At 45.6% G+C, this 27,568-nt stretch overlaps 1 protein-coding gene and 1 long non-coding RNA gene across 2 annotated transcripts in view; one reads left to right on the forward strand and one right to left on the reverse strand.

Annotated features, from left to right (window-relative positions):
- The window catches only part of LOC129382454 (sodium-coupled monocarboxylate transporter 2-like), a 63,002-nt gene that overhangs the window by 26,923 nt on the left and 8,511 nt on the right, over positions 1 to 27,568 (reverse strand). The window contains exons 4-7 of the mRNA XM_055066420.2: positions 18,451 to 18,518; positions 11,275 to 11,432; positions 7,530 to 7,670; positions 5,800 to 5,929 (exon numbers count right to left, since the gene is read on the reverse strand). Coding sequence (XP_054922395.1) covers positions 5,800 to 5,929; positions 7,530 to 7,670; positions 11,275 to 11,432; positions 18,451 to 18,518 — 497 coding nt within the window. The remainder of the gene's footprint in view (positions 1 to 5,799; positions 5,930 to 7,529; positions 7,671 to 11,274; positions 11,433 to 18,450; positions 18,519 to 27,568) is intronic.
- On the forward strand, positions 677 to 2,814 carry LOC140218975 (uncharacterized). The gene is made up of 2 exons (XR_011895207.1): positions 677 to 1,571; positions 1,658 to 2,814. It is a non-coding gene; the product is annotated as an uncharacterized lncRNA (long non-coding RNA).

Here is a 27,568-nt window from a genome sequence, read left to right on the forward strand (position 1 = left end):
ATGAGAGGAAAAGGATTTGCACGTTGACCTTTTAGTTTACGTACCCTGTTATATACTTTACTAACATCCGTGTATGAGTTTATGGAGGATACGTAGCGTGACCAGCTTTCTCTTTTGGATGTTCGGCGGATGCGGCGGCCATTTGCTTTGCACCGCTTAAATTCTATTAGGTTTTCTGTGGTTGGATAGCGTGAAAATCTACTCCATGCTTTGTTCTGCCGTTTCTTTGCAGTTTCGCAGTCTCTGTTCCACCACGGCTTTGGATTGACTTTATCTGTGCAGGACTGAGGTATGCAGTTTTTAGCAGAACAGAGGATATGCTCAGTGATGTAGCTTGCCAGTTCTTCTACACCTAGGTGGTCCACATCTTCCAGGCACAGTTTACATATGTTTCTGAATTTCGACCAGTCTGCACTATGAAGTTTCCACTTTTTGGGGTAAGCTGGTCCATCGTGCCACTTTGTTGTTTCTAGGAGTGTAGGGAAATAATCGCTCCCATATGGATTACTGATAACTCTCCACTCCAGGTGTGGAAGAAGTGATGCTGACCCTATGGCTAAGTCAATACATGAATACGTGTTGTGTGTAGGACTGTGAAAAGTTGGCTCTGTCTTGTTAAATAGACAGGCTCCAGATGAAAGAAGGAACTTTTCTATTGCCCGTCCTCTGGCATCACATCTTGAGTCACCCCAAAATGGACTGTGAGCATTAAAATCTCCAATTACTATATAAGGTTCAGGAAGCTGGTCAATCAGCTTTTCAAATTCTGTTGTGTCAAACCGTTCATTAGGCGATATATATATGGAGCAAATCGTTATAAGATGATTGAACAGTATAGCCCGAACAGCTACTGCTTCAAATGAGCTCTGGAGTGATACATGCTGGCATGCTACTGATTTTTGGACTATGATTGCCACACCACCTGAAGAAGAATTACCATTATTTCTATCTTTACGGAAAACTGTGTACTGTTTTAAGAAGTTCTGGTGTGTAGAGTTTAAATGTGTTTCTTGAACACAGAACAGTCGTGGTTGATATTCCGCAAGTAGGTCTTTGATATCATCTAGATTGCGAAATAGGCCCCTGGCATTCCACTGAATTATTTGTGTAGCCATATTGAGGAAGGTTTTTGTTGTCTGTGTTCAAGAGAAAATGTTAAAAATAGGTAATATGTATACAAGGACGGTAACCGTTTAGGTTACCGGTCCCTTCCTTTGAGGAGTTATAGGTATTTTCTCTCTCCTAGCGCGCTCCTGAGAGCGCTGATCTTTCGGCGTCGATGACGCCGGGGATTTTTGATCGACCTCCATAACCTTCTCTGAGGTGCTGGAGGATCGTGAACTAGGCGCTGAAACTCGCGTCCCAGGCCGTGGAGTTCGGATTAGCTTTGGAACCTGCGGGACTGGAGTCGGCAGGTCCACCTTCGATGTTGATGGAGCAGCATTTGCTGCAGCCACCAGGGGGGCAGGCGGAGTGATTACCGGGCCACTGTCAGTGACCGCGGTAGACTCCCGGGAGATTTGTGACGCTGCCCCCCGTCGCGCCACCTCGGAAAAGCTCGTGTGATTCAAGTATGACAGACGTTTCCTTGCTTCGTGAAATGTTATATTTTCTTTGACCTTTAGTGTAATGATTTCTTTTTCTTTCTTCCATTTAGGGCACGTTCTAGAGTAGGCTGGATGGCTTCCATCACAGTTCACGCAATGTGGAGATGAGTCGCAAGTGTCTGATGGATGATCGTTCGAGCTGCATTTCGCGCAAGTCTGCCGTCCTCGGCATGTCTGGGAACCGTGCCCATACCTCTGGCACTTGAAGCACCGTCGAGGATTTGGAATGTACGGCCTTACACGTACTTTGATATATCCTGCATCCACTGTACTAGGCAACACACTGGTACCAAAGGTTAGTACAATGTGCTTTGTTCGAAGTTGTTCGTTATTCCTGCGGATTAGAATTCGTTCTACCTTGATGACATTTTGGTCCTGAAAACCTTCAAGAAGCTCTTCGTTACTAAGGTCCATGAAGTCGTCTTCGGAGATTACTCCACGGCTCGTGTTCATGGTTCGATGTGCGGACACAGTGACCGCTACATCGCCTATGCATTTCAAGTCATTCATTTTCTCATATTGGGATTTATCTTTCAATTCAAGGAGCAGATCTCCATTGGACATTTTTGTGGCTTTGTAGCCAGGTCCTATCGTGTTGCGAAGGCATTTCGCCACCAAGAAGGGGGAGAATTTACGGACGCTCGTGTTACTTTCACTATGGATTACATGGTACTTAGGGAAATTTTCTTCATTGGTTTTCAAAAAGAATTGAAAGGTTGCATCGGTGCGCCCTCTTTTTAGAGGGCGATCAAGGGAAAGTGGTTTACTAGAAGCCATATAGAGGTCATGAGTTCGGCAGCAGCGCCAACCGCCCACCACCGAGCCCAACATGGGGACGGAGCAGGTCTTACGAGTAAGACAAGCCCTCGCCAGTTGTACGGTGCCACTATAACCCAATCTGGAGTACCCAAGGTTGGCCACCCACACAAGGTTAACCCTCGCTGCCAGGAAAGTTGGAAGTAAATAGAAGAGACGAGAAGACAGGAACGATTGAAAGGAAGAGAGAAAGACGCAGAATGGAGAGGAGGACAGGAAAAGGCAACTACCGATTTCCCCCGGGTGGGTCAGTCCGGGGGTGCCGTCTACGTGAAGCAGAGGCCAAAGAGGTGTGTTGCCTCCGCCGGGGGGCCTTAAAGGTCCAAACACCCGGCATCGGATCAACCCCCAGGATCCCCCTTTCCCCGGACACGGCTAAGCCGCGCACGGCTACACGCGGGAGGGTCCGACCCTCATGTGCTCGGGTCCGTGGTGTCGCAACACACCAAACGCCTGCTCACGCAGACGCCCCTGCGGGGGCGGCGCCTTTAAAACGGCCAGGAAACGGATCAAGAGAAAGGCGATGTCGGCTGGCATGTTGTTATGGTGAAGTTTCTAATCGCCCTTAATGTCAAGAAGGGTGTGATGAAACTTTCATTTGAGTCGCTTGAGCACTTCTACGTGGAATTTATTGTAGACGCTTTACCATGCGGCACAAACTCATGGTGGACGAGCGACCTGGTGGCAAACACAATCAGCATGGTCTTGACCTTTGACCTGCTCAATCAGGCCTTCTTGAGGCGAGGTGACGGCGAGCTGTGTCACTCGGGAATTCGCGTTTTTGTTTCTGGGTCGTGTACAAACACCAAGACTCGTGGCCTGTGATGACATTGTCTAAAAAGTGGAAGTTACTTTCACGCAAGCCCGAAAGTTCCTGGCATGCTTCAACTCAACGAGATTTTTGGTCCTCCACTAACACTTTGGGCCCAATCTTCGCTCACGCTTTTCGCATCTGCAAATTATTTGTCAAAACATTGTGAACAACACATTTTGAAATGTTTACTGTCTGTGCCACTAACCGGACACTCAAAGGACAGTCTGAGCTCAGCAGATTTCTGATACGTGTTTCATTTTCGTCCGTGATGATCGTTGATGGCCTTCCAGCGCGGGCTTCTGCGCTGATCCCTTCACGACCTTCTTAAAAGGCCTTGTGCCACCGGTAGACTTGATGTTCCGAGAAAAAGCTATCACCGAAGGCTGTCTCTGCCATAGGAAAAGTTTCCACTGGAGTCTTTCACAGAAAATCTGATGGAAATTCTTTGTTCCGACGAATGCTGCATTACGGCTTGCACGGGAAAGGAAAACAACTTTCACGGAAAATCCTGCCCCTAATTTGATAGAGTAAGCTAACTTTCCTCTCGGCCATTCTGGCTGCGACGTATAGTCGCTTCGCAATATAATCACTGACATTACTTTTCGGATATACCCTGTATGTCATGCGTCTTGCTTGCGTTTTATTTCTTGAAAATGTGAGCTCGCAACATTTTTTTCCCTGTCAAGGATGCCATATGATGCCGATAATGCACACGCCGTTCGTGACCTGGTATTACCGGGCACGCAGCGTTGAAGAAAGAAAACGTATGCACAATTGATCACTTATTGTTTTGGGTGCAAGTTGAGCCAGAGAAGGTGTTCTCTTTCTAAGAGTGTAGTCGCGTTTAGAGTTCTTGGAATTACCTGTTTATTAGAATTTGTCTTTGCTGGCAATCGTTCGCAGTGCTCTAGAGACATTTTCTAGCTATCTTTCTCAGCGTTTTAAAAAAGTCACATTAGAACTAGCATCAAATTAGACGGCCAGCTGGCTTACGAAGTGACGTTTACCATCCAATCACATTCATTCAATCACACAATTCTTCTACTCGGCGCGGTACGAGCCGCCCATTGAACGCCAAAGTTCGACCCACTGCTTTTTGAGTTAAACGCCGAGACATCAAGGGCAAGTCCGTCAAGATGGCGACAGCTATAGTTCTGAAGCTCTTCAGAATATAGTGATTCATATATGAGATGTAAAATGTCTTCCCGCTTGACGTAGCAGAAGACTTGCCATTCCCGTAACGTAGTGATGCGCCGTACGACATCAAGGTCGACCTCCTCGCTTGCTTCAGCCCCAGGCTCTTGGTCCCTGGCCAGCAACCTAAACCGCGAACTAGCTCAAGTTATTCTACTGGTCTATCTTGAGATTCTAAGGTTCCAGCGCTCCTGCTGACGAAATGTTCGGATAATGACCTATAGACACACTGCCATTTCAATGGCCGCAATATACAGCGATTAGCCCAAGCGATAACACTTTATTATTTTCCCCAACTGGGTAAATGAGGAAAAAAAACTCTAACTTTGCATACATGGCAACAACCTTTGATATGTCAAACAGTTCTAGCAAGTGTCATTGCGCCAGCTCCAGTAAACCTTGAATGAATTTTCTTAAAAATACTCCATCACATTTTGTCATGCAGCAACCTGTCTCACTAGTAACCTACCTTGGTCTTCGCATATTACTACAATTTGCGCAACTGCATCTAAAACGCTTGGCTTTCTGAGGCGCAACTTGCAAAATTCATCTGCTGACGTGCGTAAATTAGCATACCTGACGTTCGTACGCCCGCAGTTAGAATTTGCACCCGCTGTGTGGTGACCACAGGAAGAATATTTATTAACCATACTGGAACGCATCCAGAACAGAGCTGCCTGATATATAACTCGGAATTTTGATCGGAAGTCCAGTATACGAGTAACGCAGATCAGGCTCGATATTTCTTTACAGCCCCTAGACATCCGCCGCAAGGTTTCTTTGCTCTATCTATTTCACAAATATGTTCATTCCGATAAGCCATGCATATTACCACTCGAAACCCCCGCCCGTACGTCTTCAAGATTACATAATCACTTTAGTTTCAAGTGCATTTTCAGTAAAACCAGTGCTTTCAATTTATCTGCTGTACGTACCTCGTGCCATATCCCACTGGAACGGTCTTCCCGATGATATCGTCTCGATAACTGATCGTAAAACATTTTGTGAACGCCTGTGCGCGCTTTTCACACAATATCCTGCCTCTTATTTTGCTGCTATGCTTGAACATGCTCTGCTTTGTTTTCTTTTTTAGTCTAGCCACTGTACAGTTGTCTTAGATTTATTTTTGAGATGTTTCCATTGTGCTTAACAGTTCTTTGTTACATTGCCCCCTTACGCAATGCCCGACAGGGCCTGCAAGGTGTTTTCTGAATAAAAATAAATAAAATGAAGATATGAAAGTGAATGTATTTTCAGAATACGTTAGTTGCATTTGCTACTCGGGCATGGCAAATAACAAAAGTACCCAACCGTGTTGACAAAACTTTTCGCAATGTAGCTTAGCTATCAGTTGAACAAAATACTTGCCTGATCATGACTATTGATTGCACCGGAGAGCCTCGGGTCACATCCCCAGAACCACACTACCAAAGCCAAAGCCAGGGCTAAGTTGAGGACGTAAACGGTGAAGAGCATGAATGACCCAATGAACAATGTTCTGCGTGCAGAACGAAACAAAGGAGGAGTCTTTTCAGCCGTAATCATACAATATAAGAACATCAGCAATTCCCTCTGGGCTAACAAGAACTTGGCTGTTGATTAGACCCAGCGCTGTCTATCTTTTCAGGAAACATTCTGATTGAAAGAAGTCTCACGTATTAGTTGTTCATATGAAACACCGAAGGTACGAAAGTGTTTGTGGACCTGTCTTATAGACCTTAAAATGTGCGTAATGTTATTTTATTGAAAACGAGAACGTCTCTGAGCAAGACTTCTGGGACTTTGTGAGCAAGACGCAGATTTATTCATACGTGCGTCTTTCACATCTTGCATCCAAGAGGATTCTCTACTAGTAAGTTAACGGTACAGCAAAAAATAATTTTATCATCATAATATTTTTAATGACAGTGATGCTACGTTTATTTGTATGTGTACATGTGTCCATGCGTGTATGGGTGTATGAATGTTTTGTTGCACACCTTTGATGGCCCGTCTTTGTGTCCTGTTTTACAATGGTTGTGTTCTTGCTTGTGAAACATATCGCGAAAACTAATTTGTGGTTGTTATTGTTCTCGGTAATAAGTGTCACTGGTATCTAGCACGCTGGATTGGTCACTTATTGGAAGTTCTGCGTTTCTGCTCTCCACTAAAGCCAATACTTCTATTGAAACATTATTATCAATTTGACACCGGGAGAATAATAACCTGAAGGTTGACGTAACAACAATGCAATTGTTTTTCGCGGATTGGCTTGGTGGAATACGGTGAAGCCAGCAAAGGTTATTGTGCAGTTTTTTTTAGCTTTTAGTATATCAGGCATAAATGCCTTGAGAAGGGCGCCATGGGAGGATATATTTGCTTTACTCGTACGGAGTGCCTGAACGTGAGATGCTGACGCATTTTTTAATGCTGCTCATTTCGTCGGTGGTCTCGGTTACTTCTGATGTCCATCATCTGATTTATTTTTAGTCTTTCGTACGAACACAAGCCCTGCTTGCAAGTGCATCATTTACCTCGGTTAGGTCACATTTCTGCTCTCCTTAAAACATATTTATACTGTGAACAACTCTTACTTTCCCTTCGACCGGATTCTTATTGTGAGACTCGTACAACGTGGTGACAGTGCAGCACACCTAATACACAAAGTTATGCACATAAGAGCTGATAGAAAGCCCGCAAGGCACGTTAGATAATAAAGCTGTGCTTGAGACAATTCATTGTTTCCTTGTAGTATATTGTCATACAAGCCGTAAGGAAAAAAGAAAACAAAAAAGCGTATGCTACCTTGATTTCCAATAATATATAATACACGCCGCTCTCGGCAATAATATATCATTTCACAACAGAGTGCAATCATATTTCATGCAGTCTTCCATGCCTCTATTGCGGTCAACTTAACATGATAGAAAATTAATCCTTAAGCGCCGTATATTCAAAAGCTATGGCCTGTGAAATCGATTTCAGGGACGGTAACATTAAAATATTTGTCGAACTTAGCTATGAATATTTTGAGCAATCAGTTAGAGCTCCTGGTGACACCCGAATACAGTTGGCATTATGCGAAATTTGTCAGAGTTCGAGATACGGTCAATATTTACCTCTTCGCATCGCTGAGGGTACGGGAAGCCATGCACCTTTGAACAGTCACTTGGTCTAAGCCGACTCGGTAAAGAGAAAAAGTCGTAGATGCCAGTAAGGATGACCAGACATTCTCGTCGTGACTAATGTCAAATTCTACACTGAAAGAGACAGAAAATATTGAAAATTACGTAATTCTCTTTCAATATTTATTTTCATCAATATAATACTGAGCCATCTACCTAAGATTTTTAAATATATGCCAGAACAGTAACCTTCCAGTGACCTTCACTGGCTTTTACACAGGTTATGTCAGCGTATTGTTTTTAGCTCATTTTTTATACCTGTTATGTTTACAGCTACGTTTCTATACATACAAGCATTGCATTTTATTTTAAGGATTCACCTTACTGATGTTGTCTGTGCTGTATTGCGCTATGTTATGCACTGTACTAATTGAAATTCATCCCAGAAGGCAGTTTTATGCTTTCACTTCCAACTTTGTGAATTGTGGTTATGAGCCATTATGCACTGCAAATTTTAATTTAGTTGTGTTTATCCTGCTGCATTATTAGTATTTTTGTAAGGGAACTTGCTTAGTTAAACTTCCTGCCTTTCCGTCTTTTTTTATTTCTGTCATCCTCCATTTTTTTAAATGAGGTTACACGCTCAGTTTCATTTAAATAACACGCGTTTCTGATTCTGACTTTACTGCCTTGCTGCTACTTCAGTTTCAGTCAGGAAAATGGAGGTTCTAAAATGAACTACAGTGCGTACTTCATACGCCGCATAGTTTCTGTCCAAGCGTGTATAAGACACTACCCACCACCCGTTATAAAAATTCAGCGCACAACGCAGAAACAGTAAGGAGAGCAAGCCGACGAGACGGCAAGCAACCTCCATGTGTTTTCTCCGGCATCATTCAGAGATGTGTTGTCTCCCCTGCTTGTTAGCCCGGGTGTTTGCGACTTGTGCGCCCTGTATTATGTCACATACCTATATAAATATTTTCACTCATGCAGTCATGGCAATATGCGGAATATATGCACAAAAATAAACAATTGCATCACCTTTAATAATTCCCTGACGACCATAAGAGGCCCGACTGGAGCTATATCTTAGTTGCTATACGAACATGTTCGTATAGCATGTTGAATAGCAAGTTGTTGAACATGTTGTTCCTCAACATTTCTTGGAAAGCAAGCACGTGAAGTGCAGTATAAATCAGCAGAAACGTACTTTCCACTCCCGCGATTACGTATTAATCTACGAGACAGGTGCATATGGTTTTAGAATATATTGGGCCATTAGAGCTTGTAACACACACCACGAAAACGTAAGTTTGTTTATTCTTTGGGCGTACATTGTTCTTCGTAAAACTTTAACCACCGAGTCAGTAACTCTTCGTTGATCTAAAAAAATCAGTTTATGTTGTGTCAACAGTGAAGGCGATCGCACTAAATAATTTCTTATTATTCCTATCTTGTGTCCGTCGTGGCCAACCTATGACTGCAAATTTCACCACCTCCTAAGAACGCCTGATCCTATGTCGTTGACTACTACACTTTCGTCCGCTTGGCGCCAGATTTGTTGCTCAGATAGATCCTTATAATTATGTTCTTTACATTGCATAGCCTGGTGAACTCTACTTGACGAAGTGCACTGCTGGGATATTGGGCCGAGACATTATACAGCAAAAATTTTCGTGTGTTCGCGGAATTCAACGTGAGTTCGCGCTTGTCCTCTCTGCCGCTCTGGTGTTTGTTGGCTTGCGCAGTAGATATTGTAAAGTACAATTTCTAGTTCTACGTCTTCATACAAAACTGGAATATCTGGTACTTTCCCTTTGGTATAAAGTTTGTAAACAGGGATAAGGTGCCTCAGAAAGGCTGGCAAACGTTTCGATAGGAGGACCTATCTTAGTCAAAGGCGTTCTCGTCATCCTCGGCATGTTAGTTTTAAACGGCGACGTGACGTGACGTGCGGGTTTTGTCGCTCACGGCTGGCTTTAAAGGGAGAGACTTCAGAGGAAACGAGCGCTGTCGTCCGACGTCTGTGAGCTTCGTCCCCATGACGGGGGGACAAGAGCGGAAGAGTGGGAGCGTGGGGAGAAAAGAAAAGAAAGTTGAGAGAAAAAAAAAGAAACAAGGGAAGCCAGGGCGACACCAAGACAGAAAAAAAACGGAGAGACAAAGAACAAGAAAGAGAAAAAGATGTTAAGAAAGACGGGGGCCTGGGAGCGCGTTGAGGATGAGGGAGGTTAGGAAGCATTTAGGGGTATCGTCGGCGGCGTGTTCTTGTGGCATTAGAAGAGCCGGTCAGGCGGTCAGTGCGCGAGTAACGCAAGTACTCGCGCACTGACCGCCTGACCGGCTCTTTCTTTCTTGTTCTTTCTTCTGTCTTTCTGTCTTGGTGTCGCCCTGGCTTCCCTCCCTTTTTTTCTTTCTTTTTCCTTTTTTTTCTCTCTGACTTTCTTTCTTTTCTTTTCTCCCCACGCTCCCACTCTTCCGCTCTTGTCCCCCCGTCTTAGGAACGAAGCTCACAGACGTCGGACGACAGCGCTCGTTTCCTCTGAAGTCGGTCCCTTTAAAGCCAACCGTGAGCGACAACACCCGCACGTGACGTCACTGCACTAACCGTTTAAAACTAACATGCCGAGGATGACGAGGCCGCCTTTGACGAAGATAGGTCCTTCTATCGAAACGTTGGCCAGCCTTTCTGAGGTACCTTATCCCTGTTTACAAACTTTATACCACAGTCTGCTATTCCATCTGCCAGCCCTTTTCTGGATTTTGGTACTTTCCCTTACCGTTTATATCGCTCTTACAGGCATCCTGTCTCGTAAGGTTACGTGCACAATTTTCAATTCCATCGCTCGTCACTTGTGCTTAACTTCAGATGAATTTCTTGTTGTCATGCAAACCTGTAAATCGGAGCTCCCATGGAAAACCTCCCGATATAAGATTTACCATCCGAAGTAACCAACAAAAATGCAAGCAGGACGCTTTTGGGACATTTTTACGTGCGGTGGAAGATGCCACTCACACAGAAAGGTTGTATCAAACTCGCCTCAGGCAAGCTCACTCAAGAAAGCCTCATTCTGAATGTCAAAATACTCACGAGCATGGCAGTACAATGTAGTCCTGATCAGAAGCTTACGGGGAGCGAGACGCCGGAAGAAAGTAGAATATTTCTTGAGCATGGCTTTCCTGGTATGGCTGAGCTCGATTTTCAAAAGTGTCACATGTGCTATATTTTACGCGACATTTATATTTTGGACCTTATTTCATGACCGCCCGCTCAAACTGGTCTCACATTCAAATCTGTTGTTGGACCCACGTCCTGCGAACATTTACATTGTGTGTATGTAGGATAAAGGGTTACAGTGTGATGTGCTATGTAACGCTATAGAGAATTTTATAAAATATTATTCTTACTTCAGGAAGTTTATTCCCGTTATCTGCCGAAGATATGAATTGATATAAATGCGCTTGACAACATGCGCAAGTGTACGGATTACACAAGTCAATATCTATAAGCCTACTTGTAGACATCTATCTGTGTATAACACCTGATATTGGCTCATCAAGAAGCCAGCATCTCAAAGGTTGCTTGCTTGCATCTGGAACAAACTGAAGCATGTCTCCTAAAAATATGCATTAGCAAAATTATTCGCGCTGATCCGACAATGGCGACAGACACCAATAAATTATACGGAAAGCATACTATGCTCTAGAATATAAGTACAGTTTCAGTAGCACTTACTTGGTTATGTATCGATGCACGTCGAGCTCACGGAGTGCTTGTTGAGCGCCAATGGAACTTTTTGAGCCGGCGATGACATTAGCGATGACAATCGCCGGTCCCAGAATAATGAAGATTAGCTGCACGCAGTCTGTCCAGACAACACCCCTTAGTCCACCCTTGGGTTTAATAGGAGATTTGGGGCATTAGTTTTAGTCATTCAGCAAGCATGATGCAGTTTTTACGATTAAGGCAAACCATGCAGTTCATAAATTTTGGATATCATAATACATAACGATGTGATATGGTCACAACTGCAATGTACATCGGCTTAGTTTGCAGATGTTAAATATCTGTGGATGCAGCTAAAACACAAAATCGTAACAGCTATTGGATCGGCGAAGAAAATGATTAACGCTAAAACGCAATGAAGAGTGAAAGAAGGTGCATGAATAATTGACTTGCGACTAAGGGTTACTTCGGAGAAAGAAGGAAAATATAATCCCGGGCCGATATTGTACAAGGTCTTGCAGGCACATTAAATAAAAAAAAGCAATTAAGAATTTTATCGGGCACATGTTTTGTTGTCATTGTGAATGCACATTATGTCTTCGTCTTGCAGGAATATTGCGAGACTACTAAGGTACCTGCACATTTTATTGCCATCTCTCTACAGGCGATGACAATGTCAGAAAGCCGGTCCCTGGCAGCGAAGCAAGCTTTTCCGAGCGGTTCCTACTGACTTACCTCGACTGTGGCTCTTTTTTCCTTAAAAAATATAATTAGGCAAGGGTATCCAAAACGTTAACGTTACACGTGAAAAGGGCGCGTATTTGCTCTCGTGTTGTTGATTTGTTTCCGAAAATTGTACCTTCGTTTCGAATGCTCTGTCAGAAAATCACGCGTAAGCCTATTTACTACATATATAACATACCAATGTAACTTTTCTGTCATGTACACCATTTCGAAATATTGTTAATATAAATTATATAGTCGAGAAAATAGGTTCGATAAAAATTTTATTGCTAGGACAACGCAAACAAGGGACGTTCAAGACATACCCAGTCGTCGAAGCTGAAGTTAACAATTGCAATCTTGCATCTAAGTAGATATATGGGCAAACAATTTTAGTACAGACTTGTGCTATCTTTTTGAGACAGGGGTGATATCTATTTATCTAAACAGGATCGGTTGTACGTTCTCTGAGCCTCCGTATAGTTTTGTTTTTACCTGCACTGCACCATCCGCTCGGTTGTTGTAGCAGGCAGGATTTTTCGTTCTGGTTGGCCTCCCTGTTTATCCTTCCTTTCGTCTCTTTTTGTGCCCACATTGTGTGTGCTCACCACGTAAGTTGATTTTCTCGTTTCTTTATAGCGGCCTTTTAGCATGCATTGTTTCTCCGATCGCTAACCGTTTGTCTGAAGTTGTAAAGGCTGTCGTTATGTAAGTATCGTTCTGGAAGAAGCCGCTTCATTTATACTTACTGTGTTGCCTATCGAGCGCGCGTGGCACGAAGCATACGTATTTAAGAGCAGCCTTTCTTTCCCAGTTGTTACCCAACTCGTCTAACGTATCTTCGTTGCTTACAACATCGACCAGTTGATCAAATGCATTTGATCAAGGACTCATGCATTCACTTCGGCTCATTGTAGCTGACCTTAGCATAGTCATCACTGCCCGCGGCGCATACGAAACCTGCACAATATAGTCTTCGTGTATGACTTAAGAAAGCCCTGAAACGCTTTTCTAGCTGTTAGCAGAATGGCCTCACTACTATAGGACGTTAGCTTGCGTATATTCCGCCGCAAAAAACTGTTCTAATCCTTCAAGTATAAGCGGAGAAAGATGTAGTTATCGCATCGATAAGCGGCTTTCTCGTTTCGTGTACAATAATGACGGTCTGAAAGCTAGACAGGCGAGGCAGCTTCTTGCATACAAGGGTTATATAGGTCACATCAGTGGTACGTCGATATATATATATATATATATATATATATATATATATATATATTGTTCGGTCGGGCTATTATCTGCTGGTCGCGCTATTATCAGCCAGAGGTAGCATGGCGTCAAGTGTTGACGTGACGTGGCGCCCGTATACAAGTTCAAACGGCGTAAACTGTGTAGGCTCCTGTACAGCAGTGTTATACGCGAAAGTCACATAGGATAAAATCTCGTCCGACGTCTGGTGCTCTACGTCGACATACATGGAGAGCGTATCAGCCAGCGTTCCGTTCAAACGTCCCGTTAATCCATTGGTTTGAGGGTGATACGCTGTGCTCTTGCGGTGAGAGCTATGCGTCAGCTGGAGAACGTCCTGCATAAGTGCCGCTGTATATGCTGTATAGCGGTTGGGGATGACAACAGACGGTGCACCATGTCGTAGGACGATGAGACGTACAAAGAACTTGGCCACTTCATACGAGTTCGCTTGAGGGATAGCTTTGGTTTCGGCGTACCGGGTTAAGTAGTCGGTAGCGACGACTATCCATCTGTTGCGCAAAGAGGTCAGTGGGAATGGCCCTAGTAGATCCATTCCTATTTGTTGGAACGGTGCTTGAGGAGGGTCTACAGGATAGAGAAAGCCGGCCGCTTTGACTGGTGGTTTCTTGCGACGCTTGCAAACGCGGCAGGTCTTCACGTACCATTGCACAGAAGAAAAAAGCCGGGGCCAGTAATATTTATGGCGTATCCTTGCTAATGTCGTAGCAACTCCCAGGTGTCCCGCGCATGGCTCATCATGGCAGTCTTGCAAAATGTCTTGGCGCAGCGCCGACGGCACGACAAGGAGGTACGTATTTGGACCGCTTCCGCAGTTTTTGCTGTTAAGGACGTTGTTGTGCAAGCAGTATGATGATAAGCCGCGCGCGAGCGAGCGGGGTAAATCACATTCAACTCTTTGGACGTGTTCGATCAGCGGCAGTAGCTCAGCGTCAGCGCGCTGATGCTCAGCCATCTTTATGGCGTCGATAACGCCGACAAATGGCAAGTCATGGTCAGGGTCAGATGACGTCGTAGAGAGTGGTGCGCGTGACAAACAGTCAGCGCCACTGTGCTTCCTTCCAGATCGGTAGACAACTGTAATGTCGTAATCTCGTAGGCGCACGCTCCAACGTGCTAGTCTGCCTGAAGGATCCTTGAGGTTGGCAAGCCAGCACAGCGCGTGGTGGATACTGACTGCCTTAAAGGGTCTACCGTACAAGTAGGGTCGGAATTTACTAATTACCCACACAACCGCTAAGCATTCTTTTTCAGTTGTTGAGTAGTTTTTCTCAGCCTTGGTGAGGCTGCGGCTTGTATAAGCAATGGTTGGTTCCGCACCAGCTTGCCACTGCACAAGAACTGCGCCGAGACCAGAATTGCTGGCGTCAGTATGAATTTCAGTGTCAGCGTCTTCGTCAAAATGAGCAAGTATTGGGCCCTCTTGCAAACGCTTGCGCAATTCATTGAACGACTGCTGCTGCTCGTCCTCCCAAATGAAAGGCACATCGTCGCGTGTAAGCCGTGTCTGAGGCTGAGCAATTCTCGAAAATCTCTCGACGAAGCGCCTATAATATGCGCAGAAACCAAGAAACCGTTGGACAGCCTTCTTGTCTGTGGCTGGCGAAAACTTGTCGGGGTCTGGTCGGACGCCTTGAGGACCAACGACATGGCCAAGAAATTGGAGCTCTTGGAACCCGAAGTAGCATTTTTCAGGGTTGATGGTGAAGCCGGCAGTATGGATCACAGCGAGGACACTCTCGAGTCGTGCGAGATGTTCGTCAAAGGTGCTCGAGAACACGACGACGTCGACCAAGTATACGAGGCAGGTTTGCCATTTGAGTTCAGCAAGCACGCTATCCATCATCCCCTGAAAGGTGGCAGGTGCGGAACAGAGACGGAAGGGGAGAACATTGAGCTCAAAAAGCCTGTCAGGTGTCACAAACGCTGTTTTTTCACGATCCTGTTCGTCAACTTCGATTTGCCAATACCCTGATTTAAGATTCAACGAAGAAAAAAACTTGGCATGTTGTAGACGATCCAGTGCGTCGTCGATGCGTGGCAATGAATAAACATCGCGCTTGGTGACACGGTTCAACTTTCTGTAATCTGCACAGAAGCATAGTGTGTTGTCTTTCTTGCAGACTAACACTACAGGGGAGGCCCACGGGATGGTGGAAGGCGGGATCACGTCGTCTTGGAGCATCTCTTTCACCTGATGCTTGATCGTTTTCCTTTCCACTGAGACACTCTGTAGGGATGCTAACGAACAGGACGTGCGGACTAGTCAGTAATGAAGCGGTGCTTTGTGATGGACGTGCGCCGCACTTTGGAGGACGTTGAAAAACAGTCCGCAAATCCGATCACGAGACTCAGTAGACGATCTTTCTGGTGGTCTGACAGAGCGGCGTTAATGAGAATTCGTTCTTTTAGGCTGTGTAACCCAGATTGCTGAGACTATGCGGTTTCCAATGTGGCAATGTCAGTAACATCAGTGATTTCACGAAGGAATGCGAATGTCGTTCCTCGCGGTACATGCCGATATTCGTTGCTAAAGTTTGTTAGCTAAACGACTGAACATTTCTTTCGCACTTGAAGAAGCCCTCTGGCTGTACAAATGTGGCGCTCAAGAAGCAGGGGCATGTTCGCCTCAGCAATTCCTTCGGTGTCGTCCTGCATGTCGCATCGGACAAGGGTAAGCACGCTACTCTTGGGTGGCAACGTGATGTGATCGTCAGCTACGCGAAGCGCGACGTCATGGTCGTTGTCATTACTGTTCGCTATGGCTTGCGTAGTAGCGAAGCTGATTCTAGACTCTTGCAGGTCGATGATGGCACGGTTCGCCTGAAGGAAATCCATGTCGAGTATAAGGTCCTTTGAACATTCAGGAAGAATGACGAAGTCCTCGATGTACGTGAAGCCCCGAATGTTGACTCGCGCCGTGCACCGGCCCATTGGAGTTATGGGATGCCCTCCCGCAGTACGAATCTGAGTTCCGGTCCATTGCGTCGACACTTTGTTCAGTATACGCGCGAGATTCTAGCTCATAACAGACGTGTCCGCATCCGTGTCGATTAACACCGTGACTTCCTGGTCATCTATGGTAACTTGTACGTCGCAGGATACTGACACGGAACTACACTGCTTTCACTGCGTCTCAATTACGTCATATCGCGGTCATCGTAGTGGAGGATCTTCAGCGTTCGCAACGTCAGCGATCTCACCTCCGCAGGTCGCTGGACTCCGTTTTCCCGGGCGGCAGGGCTGGGTGAGCGACGCCTCGTTGCTCTCAGCGTGAAGAGGGGTCTGGAAGACCTGCTTCGGGCGGGTGACGGTGACCGGAGTTGTGGGGCAAACGAGGTCGTGGAGTCCGCGAGGTATGCTTCAATCTCCAGGGGGCGTTCACCATTGCGTGGGCACGGCACATTCAGGGAAAATCCATGGAGCCCAGCTCGGCGGTAAGGACACGCCCTGTGGAGGTGATCGGCTTCACCTGAATGAAAACACAAGAGCCTCCGGTCTGCGGTGCGCCATACGTCACTTTTGCGGGGTGGTCGTATTTCAGCCATGAATGGCGTGCGGCGAGGCCTAAAGACACCAGTTGCTTGTTCAACGGCGCGCACACCATGAAAGTCCGGGAAGTCGCTCACATCGCGAAAAATCGGGGACAACGAACTTCGCACTGCTTCCGCATACGACATGCGAGGTTGTGGCTGCTGTACCTCTTGCTGGGGTGTCTCGCTTGGCTCTGAGACTTGAAATGCCTGCCTGATTTCCTCCCCGACGACCTCAGCCAGAGCGAGTTGCTGTACCGATGCTGGAGCCACCTGAAGCTTTTGGAGCTCTTCTTGAACAAGAAGCCTAATGAGCTCCCACTATGCCCTTGGACAATACCGACTATTGTCCAAGGGCATAGCGAGAGGGTCACGCGATAGGGTCGACACGTCGCGGCTGTACTGCCGTGTTCGCTGCTGCAGTGCCTTTTCCATTGATATGGCTTCCGCGAGAAACTCTGCAACGGTCTTTGGTGGGTTGCGTATTAGGCCACCGAATAACTCTTGCTTTACACTGCGCATCAAGTTCCTGAGCTTCTTTTCTTCTGGCATGGATGGATCAGCGCATCGGAAAAGGCGGCACATATCTTAAACAAACATTGTGACGCTTTCGTTCGGCTGCAGTACTATTGCCTGAATTGCAGATTCAGCTCGCTCCTTGCGATCGAGGCTGGCGTTTGTGCCGATTAGCTGCCGTCGGAATTCGTCCCATGTAGATAGGGCCGCCTCACGGTTCTTAAACCATGTCCGCGCATAGGCCTCGAGGGCAAAGTAGGCGTTGCGTAGCTTGCGCTCTGGAGTGCAGCCGTTGTATTCTGCGACACGATCAAAGTGATCGAGCCAGTCTTCTACATCCTCGAAGGTGTCGCCATGGAAGGACGTGGGGATTCGCGGCTGGTTGAGGAGGACCTCGGACGGCGCGGTCGAGGAAGATGATGGAACCGACGTACTCATCTCCTTCTGACTTGGTTGGGTAGCGGCTCGTGCTCAGGTGCAGTTCTTGAAGTCGGCGGCTTGTTCATACGCGCACAGGAGGCAGCTGGACCGGACTTCGTACTGGGCTTGTAGACGGTGTTCGATCTGGGAATGGTAGCATGTACCCCGCACCTCCACAAGAAAAATGTAACGTACATTGGAGACGGAGTGTTACAAAATAGACGTTTCTCTATAATGGCGGGCCAGAAGAAGAGCGTGCAGCTTACGCACTTCATCGTCATTTATGGCGCCGAGCTTTGCACGCGCCATTCTGCGGTGCGGGCGCCCCACATCTTTGTATTAATGTGTGTGCGTGTGCGTGTTAATGTGTGTGCGTGTGCGTGTTAATGTGCGTGCGTGTGCGTGTTAATGTGTGTGCGTGTGCGTGTGCGTGCGTGCGTGCGTGTGCGTGCGCGCGTGTGTGCGCGTGCGTGTGCGTGCGTGCGTGCGTGCGCGCGTGCGTGCGTGCGCGCGTGCGTGCGTCTGTGTGTGCGTGTGCGCGTGTGCGCGTGCGTGTGCGCGTGTGCGTGTGCGTGTGCGTGTGTGTGTGTGTGTGGGTGGGTGTGTGTGTGTGTGTGTGTGTGTGTGTGTGCCCCCCATCATACCTGGGGATGCACAGACAGTTGCATTCAACGGAACGTAATCTTGAAAAGCCACTCTATACCAATAACTCTATTAGAATACTCACAAGTGCAGTGTAAATTGTCCCACCGAGTCCAATTAATATATTGCACCAGAGGAGAGGTGCTCCGAAAACTGCAAAGTAATGAATGCAGACAAAAAATATTATCGATTATAACGTAGCTTCGCTATCACCTTTGCATTGAGATAGAGTCTTAAGGATCCAAAGCCATACCAGTTAAGGTGTGCGTTTTTGACCGCTTGTGTTACTCTTGCTGTGCTCCTTTTACGTGAACAAAAACATATTATGGTTGAGCCAGAATATAATATTGTGAGAAGGGGATGGGAAGTCCCCCCCCCCCCCCCCATACCGCAATTACTTCTAAATAGACGGTAACCTGCACGGTGACAATACTGACAGCGTTGGGCACAGTGCTTTGGGTTTCATGTAGTTCTTATAGGCTCTGTACTAGCTGTAACAAGAATTTTAGATGAAGCAATCCTATGAAGGCCTCCAAATCGAAGAAGTTGAAACAACAGAAGGGGCAGGCGGAGAAAAGAGAAATGAAGACGAAGTGCGATAAAACAAAATGGAGCCTGAGTTGTGAAGCTACTCAGTGCAGTTTTATTGCACATTTTGGCGCAGTTGGCTTTATACGATGCATGAAGTGGGTAACCTTCTTCGTTCAGCCAGCCAAAGACAGCCTTGTCTTCACGAAGTGCGAGCTCCCTGCAGACCCGCCTGTCGATCTTCCCGTCGACGTGACGACAGGTGAGCTCGTGTCTATCGTTCAGCAGAATGCATTTATGTCTTTGGGCCAACACTTGGAGAAAAGGTCCGTGAAGACAAATCTTCAAGCCTTCCTTTTCAACCGCCTTGTGCTATCACAAGCAGAGAAGTCAGTCGCATCGGAGTCAACTTACCATGCAGATCTCTCTGTTATGCTTCAGGCTATTCGACTTGAAGAAAAGCAAGTTTTACAGCAAACTGAAATGATTCTGATTATTGTCTCGGCTCTGAGTCTCAAAGAAAGCGTTCCTACAAAGGTTGTGGAACCTGAGCCTTGTGATGGTTTGTCGGGGAATCCAGAAGCTTGGATTGCGTACTTTGAATACACCTGCCGACAAAATGGCTGGGACACAGATGAAAGAAAAGTGAAGCATATGTTCCCTTTTCTAAATGGCATCGCTAGAAAATGGTAAGAGCTGCGTGTCACGGGACATCAATGTGATGCATGGAGCACGTGGAAGGAGAGCTTCACCTCGTCATCTTGTGGCAGCCCGCTTGATCGAAAGGAACAAACCATATTTTATCGCTACAGGTATGGAGCAGTGCTCGAGTATTTCTTCGAAAAGCGTCGACTACTTCAACTTGCAGAGCCGGAACTTCCACTACAATCTGTTATAACGCTCATAATACATGGCCTACCTCGGGAATTGCAACTACAAATTCACGATGCAACACTAAAAGCTATGGAGGCTTTGCTGGAGTCACTTCAAAAGATGGCCTGTCATTTGATGGAGAGGACGACAAAGCCGTGTTGGGATGTGCAATGGGCAGAATAATCGAGAAACAGAGAATTTCATGATGGTTTGGCAAAGAACGGTTACCAAGAGGAAGTCACCGTCGGTCGTTGCATACCGCGCAGAGTCATTACCTGAGGAACGCAGTTTTCCCAGACTGAAAAAAAAACTTATCAATGAGGGTGGTCAGTCTGACCCCATGACAAAAAAAAAAAAACGAGACTGTTTCTTTGATTTCTGCGAGTTTGTTACATATAGAAATTGAGGTTAATGGACAACGTGCAAGGGCACTTATAGAAAGCGGAGCTTCTGTATCCATTCTTCAGAATAGCAACGCAAACCCACAATATGTATTCCGAGGGAGATCAGTTCTTGTGCGTGGGTATGATGGAAGCAAGAGAGAGTATTGTAAGTGGGCACGCCTGAGAGGGGGGGAAGTAAAGTACCAATCTAAAGAGGTAGAAGCGGTTGCATCAATTTTAGACACTGTGGAGTACGACTTTCTCCTAACTCGTCCTGACATTAAGTTGTTGAGACTGAATATTTATTGGGACGATACTGTATCTGTTGATCGAGAGGCTGAACAAACAAAGTCGGGACAGAAAGACGACCACCTACGGATGCTGAAGAAAGTGTAATTCCTCAACTCTACCCCGAGCTGGTATGCTTGGGAGGATACCCACCGGCGACAACAAATTTCGAAGTTCCATTTTACCTGTCCGAAAAAACAGTTGTGAGAAAAACCCCATACAATTTGATGACAGAAAAGAAGGCGTGGCTAAAAGAAGAGCTACAAAAAATGTTACAAGCTAACGTAGTTCGGCCGTCGGAGTCTCAGTTTACTTCACCTTTCATCATTGCTCCAAAGTAAGACGGCAGATGGCGGCTATCTACGAATTACAGAGCCGTAAATAGTCAAACCCTGTTGATTCCTTTCCCAATGCCAAGGATTGACGCCATCATTGATGAAACCGGAGGCTGTACTTGCTTTTCTCGCATAGACTTGTGCAAGGGCTTCTGGCAGATGCCACTGCAAGAAGACACCATGCATTACACTGCATTTACGACTTCCTTTGGCATATACGAGTACGACCACCTTCTTTTTGGTGGAAAAACTCACCAGTTGATTTCAAAAGATGATGAACGCAGTATTGAATCCCTAGATTGGACGCTTCTGCAATGCCTACGTGGACGACATTATCATATACTGTAAAAGTGAAAAGTTGCATGAAGAACACCTGGGTCACATTCTAGCAGCGTTATCTGATGCTTAGTTAATTTCAAGAAGAGTGAGTTCTTCAAAACTAGAGTGACATTTCTTGGCAAAGTTTTGGACGGAACGAAGAATACGAAAAAGGAATCGGTAGCTCGCATAGGAAAACTAGTAAATCCATGTGATGTACACTCGCTTCGCGTGTCTCTAGGCTCGGCGGCCCATTTCAGAGCATTCATTCAAGATTATGCTCTCAAAAGTCGCGGTCAGACAAGACTGACTCAGAAGGATGTTCCCGTTTGTTGGGCAGAGGAATGTCATGAAGCCTACCAAGAAATGTTCCGAATAGTTTCTTCCGATCCTGTGTTGTGCTTACCAGACATTGCGCTGCCCTTCGAATTTAATACCGGTGCATCTCATTATGACACGGGAGCAGTCTTGTATCAAAGAGACTCATCACGACCACCGAAACAGTTTCGTGTAGTTGGATACTACAGTGACACATTCAACAAAACTGAATTCAACTACAGCACGACAGAAAAAAAGCTCTCGCCGTTTTAAAAGTCGTCCACTACTTACATTCATATTTGGAAGGTGCAAAGTTCAAGCTATACAAAAACCATGAAGCACTAACGTACATATTGAAGACGGCCGAATCGAAAGGAAAGATAGCTCGTTGGGTAGGTGAACTTCAGCAATTTGATTTTGAAGTCGCTCATCGCCCGGGAGCTTCTATGAAGGGTGCGGACGCAATGACGCGATTAGTCATTGTGCTCTCAGAGAATCATGAAAAGGCAAATGTTGCAAGGATATGGGAAGGCACCGAGGTTTAGCAACGTAGTAAAAATGGACGAGTAGCCGTTCCTACTTCCTTGGTTCCAAGAATATTGGAACTGTAGCATGATAGATCAAAAGGCAACGATGGCTTTTGGAGAACCTACGTGAAATTGACAAAAAGGTTCTTATGGCCTCGTATCAAGCAACGAACAAAAGACTGTATTATCATGCCATAAATGCCAGATGTACGAAGTAAAATTTAAACAACCGACGCAAAATATGGTTATACCAGAATATTCTAACATGAAATTTGAGGTTATTCATCTTTATAGCGCGGAACTACTAAAGAAGTCCGAAGGACTTATGCAGACACAAGCCTTCCTGTTGTGCATTGATGAGTGCAGCAGGATGATTGCAGCAAGACCTGGTAAATGAGATGCTAACAAAGTAATGTCCATTATCAACAGGAAAATGTTTGACAATGTAAAAGTATTTGTCTCCGACAATGAACCTGCTTTCTGAAGTCGTCGGCCACAGGAATGGGCTGAAAAGCGTAACATCAAGTAATTGTTCACTGCGCCCTGTCATCCCGCAGCAAATGGGCTAGCTGAAAGGGCTATAAGGGACATCAAGCAATGCATTACCATGTATTCAGCATTCCCAGGTGGTTGGAAATGTTGTCTGGAAGCGGCATTTCGAACCACCTCAACATAACCGCTCATATACAAGTGGTCTGGGATGCACTCCTTTATTTTCTGCAACTGGGAGACCACCTTATGTGCCTGCGGATGTAAGCCTACGCATTGACAAGTACCTAAAGCTCACAGAAGTAGCAAGAACTGAAGACAGTAGATTAAGGTATCGTGAAAGAATGAATAGAAATTTCGGCAAGAGGCAAAATACAACGTTACCAACACTCGACATTGATGATTATGCACTGGTAAAAAGAGGGCCAAGCCTGAACGCAGCCTATAACGGACCACTTCGTGTGATCAAGACGGCAAGTCAACAAGGACACTTAAAGACCATACGGTACACTGGTCTCAATGACACCACGGAGTCCGCTGTTATTGGCAGTATATTCAAGTATCATCGCAGGAGGGATGCAAGCAATGCTGGGGGAATGAGGCAATCCTATGACGGCCTGCATATAGAAGAAGTTGAAACAAGACAAGGGGCACGGGGAGAAAAGATAATAAAGAAGAAGTACGATAGAACAAAATGAAGTCTGTGTTGTTAAGCTACAAGTTCAGTTTTATTACATTAGATTCTCACTCTAGCTTTTGTAAAGCCTTCGCTAATAACACATGATCTAGTTGTAGGAATAGAGGTCTGAAAAAACTGTTTGGCGGCTATCGAAGTGGTAATTGTTGTGGAATCATGATTTTCTTTCTTAAAAAGAAAAAGAAAAGGCGCTCTGCATCTCTCCGACGTAGATTTATACTATCCCACACACCCTACCTGTGACGGGCTTCACCTGACGCAGGCCATAAGCGTTAGCCAAGTCGGTATTGATTAAGGTGTCGATAACGGCGTGGTGACTTGGATGAACACTCCTTTAGAAAATGCCCTGTGTTCAGCATTTTCCCCAGAGCTGCGAACTGATGATAGTCTCAAGGCACGAGATCGGGAGCAAATAAGGGACACGTGGTTACAATTTGATGCAGCTAGTTTTATTCGCGACGATAGTATGGTACAGTCTTTGAGGAAAATAACCAAATTTTCTAACCGTTCAGGACACATGATAGAATGTGTAAGCGCAACTGAACGAGGATGTAGAAAGAAACAGGCGCATAGAGACAGTGCTACTTTCAACTATAGATTTTATTTTCGCAAGGATCGATAAATATATGCCGAATGAGCGGAAACAAACGAGAGCAAAAAGAACATTCAGTGGTGCTTGTCGATGAACCGTACACGTGTCTAAGGCATGATAGTTAATGCGATAAACTGAGGAATCGTGTCCCTTATTCAGATAGCGACGCAGATGGCTTATTCACGCACCTTTCTTCTAATTTTGCAATTTCATAGGCTTCCACAATGTCCCTTGTCATCGTGCCATAAGCTCTAACAAAATAGAAGTACTTTCAAACTGGGTTTTGCAGGTACAATCTCGACAATGAATGCGTAATTGGTCCTAGATTAACTCTAGGGACGTTGTATTCATGCTCTTTTGTTCTCTGCTTGATGCATCTGCCAGTGTGACCACATACGTTTTTTCGCACAATGTTATGAGCGCAAGTTACAAATTGTTTGCGATGATGAGGAGAGCCATGCGTTCGTTTTGTTATTCTCGGAATTAACCTGTTCGACCAGGCATCCACCCGGTCAAATGGAAAACGGATCAATCAGATACTAAATGAGCATCAATATGAGGTCACTAGAGTAATCTCGGACCATTTGGGCGTTCATTGCCGATATTGTTTCTGCAAGCTCATGTTTCAAAATACTTCTGTTTTGTAAAGGGCTTATAGTGGGATGACAAGGGAGATTGTTGAGGCCTATGAAACTGAAAATTAGAAGAAAAGTGCGTGAGCAAGGGCCGTATAACGTAAAACTATTCCAATATGTTTTTATTCCAATCTCCTGACGTCAAATTTGCGTGACCGCCGACGCAAGCATCGGGTGGTCACCCGCAGGGTTGTCTGAACAAACCAATCGAATGCTCCCCTCGTTCATAGGAGGTCACTTTTGTTTGCTTGACAAACGAATAACCTTGCCTGCACTGAGCAGCTTGTCTTATCTAATTGGCTCACAAGTGGCAAGGAGCATGCTCAAGTGGAGAGGGATTCGATGGGGCTCAGCTACTGCACTGAATATCGATAGCCGGACGAAGAGGGTGGTGCCGGTGTCTGCGATTGGTCCGCTTTCTCTTACTTAGCTTGCGGTGGCTCGTCGACAATCGCGGCGGCATGCAACGGAAGCTTAATAATGACGCTAAAACGGATCCTCAGGAAAGAAGAGTTTGCAGAACGAGGTTTAAACGTGCCGAAAGTTGTCGAAAACGTTACACGGCCACGCAAAAAGTTTTATTACATGCAAATAAGCCCATGTTCTAGAGCAGGGGCGAGTAGCCAGCGCGGGAGCAATCGGCGGCAGCCAGCTTTCATTCCTTTCGGAGCGGGACAGCCTGCGGCTATTCAGAAGAAAATTCAGTTTTGTTCGGCATATTAATGCATCTTTAACGCGTACGCGTCACTTTGACGCAGTAAGTTCTTGCGGTTTTGTGACGTCGCGTGAGAGGCAGGTGAAGTGGGTGCAGCCCGAAAACTTTTGACCAATAGCCGAGTGCGAATCGCAAAAAGGCGTCGAATCAGAAATAACTACCTTTGTTTTGTTCGGTCAAACTATGCATAATCAGTGTGTACACGTCATATCAGATGGGGAGCTGTCGCGGTTTTCGTGACGTCGCGTGACAAACAAGTGAAGTGGGGTGGTCCAAAAAAGTTTTTCACCAATCACGGTGGGCTGATTGCAGAATTGGAATAGAAAAGTTTGGAATAGTTTTACGTTATAGCGCCCCAAGTCATCAGTGTTGCTTTGTGAACAGCAGATACAATTCCTCACTTTAATATTTTAACTATTGCAGTGTATATTTTGATCATGCCTTAGGCGCGTGTACGGTTCATCTACAAGCACCACTGAATGTTCTTTTTTGTCTCGGTTGTTTCCGATCGCTCGGTATATACTTATCAATGGGTGCGAAAATAAAATCTATAGTTGAAAGTAGCGTGATCACTGTGTGTCTGTTTTTTCCATGTCCTCGTTCAGTCGCGCTTACCCATTCTATCCTGGATTCAAACCAACTAGCCGGCTAACGTGTTTTGACCAACTTTTACGACACTCCTTCATAAGAGCGGCCTCCAAATTGTTCAAAATGTTCGAGTATTCTTCGGCATTTACTTTCTTGTATTTTTGGCGATAATCAATCAAGACGGTTAGTTAAGCAGTCGAAAAGAGAGAGAGATATAAAGAGGAAAGGCAGGGAGGTCAACCAGAGATCGGTCTCCGGTTTTCTACCCAACACTGGGAATGGGAGATAGGGGTTATAAAGAGGACAGAGAGGAAGACGTTAAAAAAAAGACGCACACATGGAGGCACACACACAGAACAGGCGTTATAGTTAAAGTCGTTCACACAGGCCGCTAGATCGCAAAACGCTCAATAGTGCTTGCACGGCCTTCTGTGACGGTAGGTCGTTTCGGTGGAGTAAAATTCTTTTTTCCGATAGCGGTTTTTGAAAAGATGAATGTCATGATTATTCCTGCAGATGCTTGCCCTTGCAAATTTTATGAAGGGGTAGAGCTGAGATGCTTTCATTATTACGAGTGCCGTTTGGTTTTCGGAACAGTATATTGCCATCGCTCGATCCATCTCTACCGCAGAGGTTAATTGGGCAGTGTTTTCCTCATTCGCATGGCTTGCACATGGCGTTACAGAAATGGAGAACACGTGAGAAACTAAATGCGATGAGCAATATCTTCATTATTCCTGAAGCTCGCCACCTTGACTAACATCTCGAGTGGACATCAAGCAGAAACTGTTCATGTACAACGATACCTTAGAAAGAAGCATAATAAAACATACTGTTGGTAAAAAATATGCGTCATTAAGGATTGGTTAGCTTGTGTTTAGGTGCGAAAAACGTTAAACAACCATTAGCCTAACCCAAATAACATAAAAGAATGATAGCGGTCTCTTGCAGCCAAAGTGTACTTATTTTTCATTTTGAATTACACATGTACGTAACGCTCTTGAACAACAAGTTAACACCAGAAATGAGCTGGCTAGGAAGGTTCTTGTTGCTGTGAGTTAGCAGTGCCGTACGTACGAAAGTGATTGCTGCAGAAACTTCGTAAAATTGCTGCCTTTTCTGCATTTTCGATTCTCCTGCTAAGGCTGCATGGTCATGTCTTGTGAGGGATAGCAGTACTTATGGGTGAAGCATAGTCGGCAGTGTTACACGCTCCACGTGGAAGCTGAAGTTCGTCATTTACAGCGTAAACATTTACGGGCTCAATCCAATAGCCACTTTAGTTGGCGATGTTGTCCACCACCGCCGCTACCGGTGTTCGTCGCAGCTAGCGCCAGGAAAGGGAACAAACATACCCAGTTCACGCCGATATCTAACACTGGCACTATGCGTGAGCCAGCTACTCTTCCCCTGCACCACGCCTGTGCTTCCTAGCTGCTGCGGAAACATTCTCTATACACGTGTGCTAGAGCACGAATAGTCACGCGATGTGAGATCCGCGCCGCGAAGCGTCGATACGTGCACACTCTCCATTGTACTGTTTGGTGCAGCGTGAAGCAGGACCGGGAACACAGAAAAAACAATGAGGAGAAGCGCTTACAACTTCAACATTACGCGTACGGCTACGGCGGTCTAACCGTCCTCTAACTAGGGCATTGCATGTTTACTAGATCTAGCCTTAGGAGTGTTAGCCAGTGCCACTTAGAGCCAAGGTCGGCAGATGTGGAACATGAATTGTGCCCGATGCCGTCGCGTGACACCTGACGTTAGGACAGCATCTTCACGTGTAAGCATTAAAGATTTTCTTGTCTTACAAATATCCTGCATTTATGCGCCTCCTTACGTTCGTGAATTTTACTATGGTTTACTTGTTTCCCCTCCAACGGAGGCGTATTTTTACTATTTGTTTAAACAAAG

This window comes from Dermacentor andersoni, chromosome 6, assembly GCF_023375885.2.
Source record: "Dermacentor andersoni chromosome 6, qqDerAnde1_hic_scaffold, whole genome shotgun sequence".
Classification (NCBI taxonomy): domain Eukaryota; kingdom Metazoa; phylum Arthropoda; class Arachnida; order Ixodida; family Ixodidae; genus Dermacentor; species Dermacentor andersoni.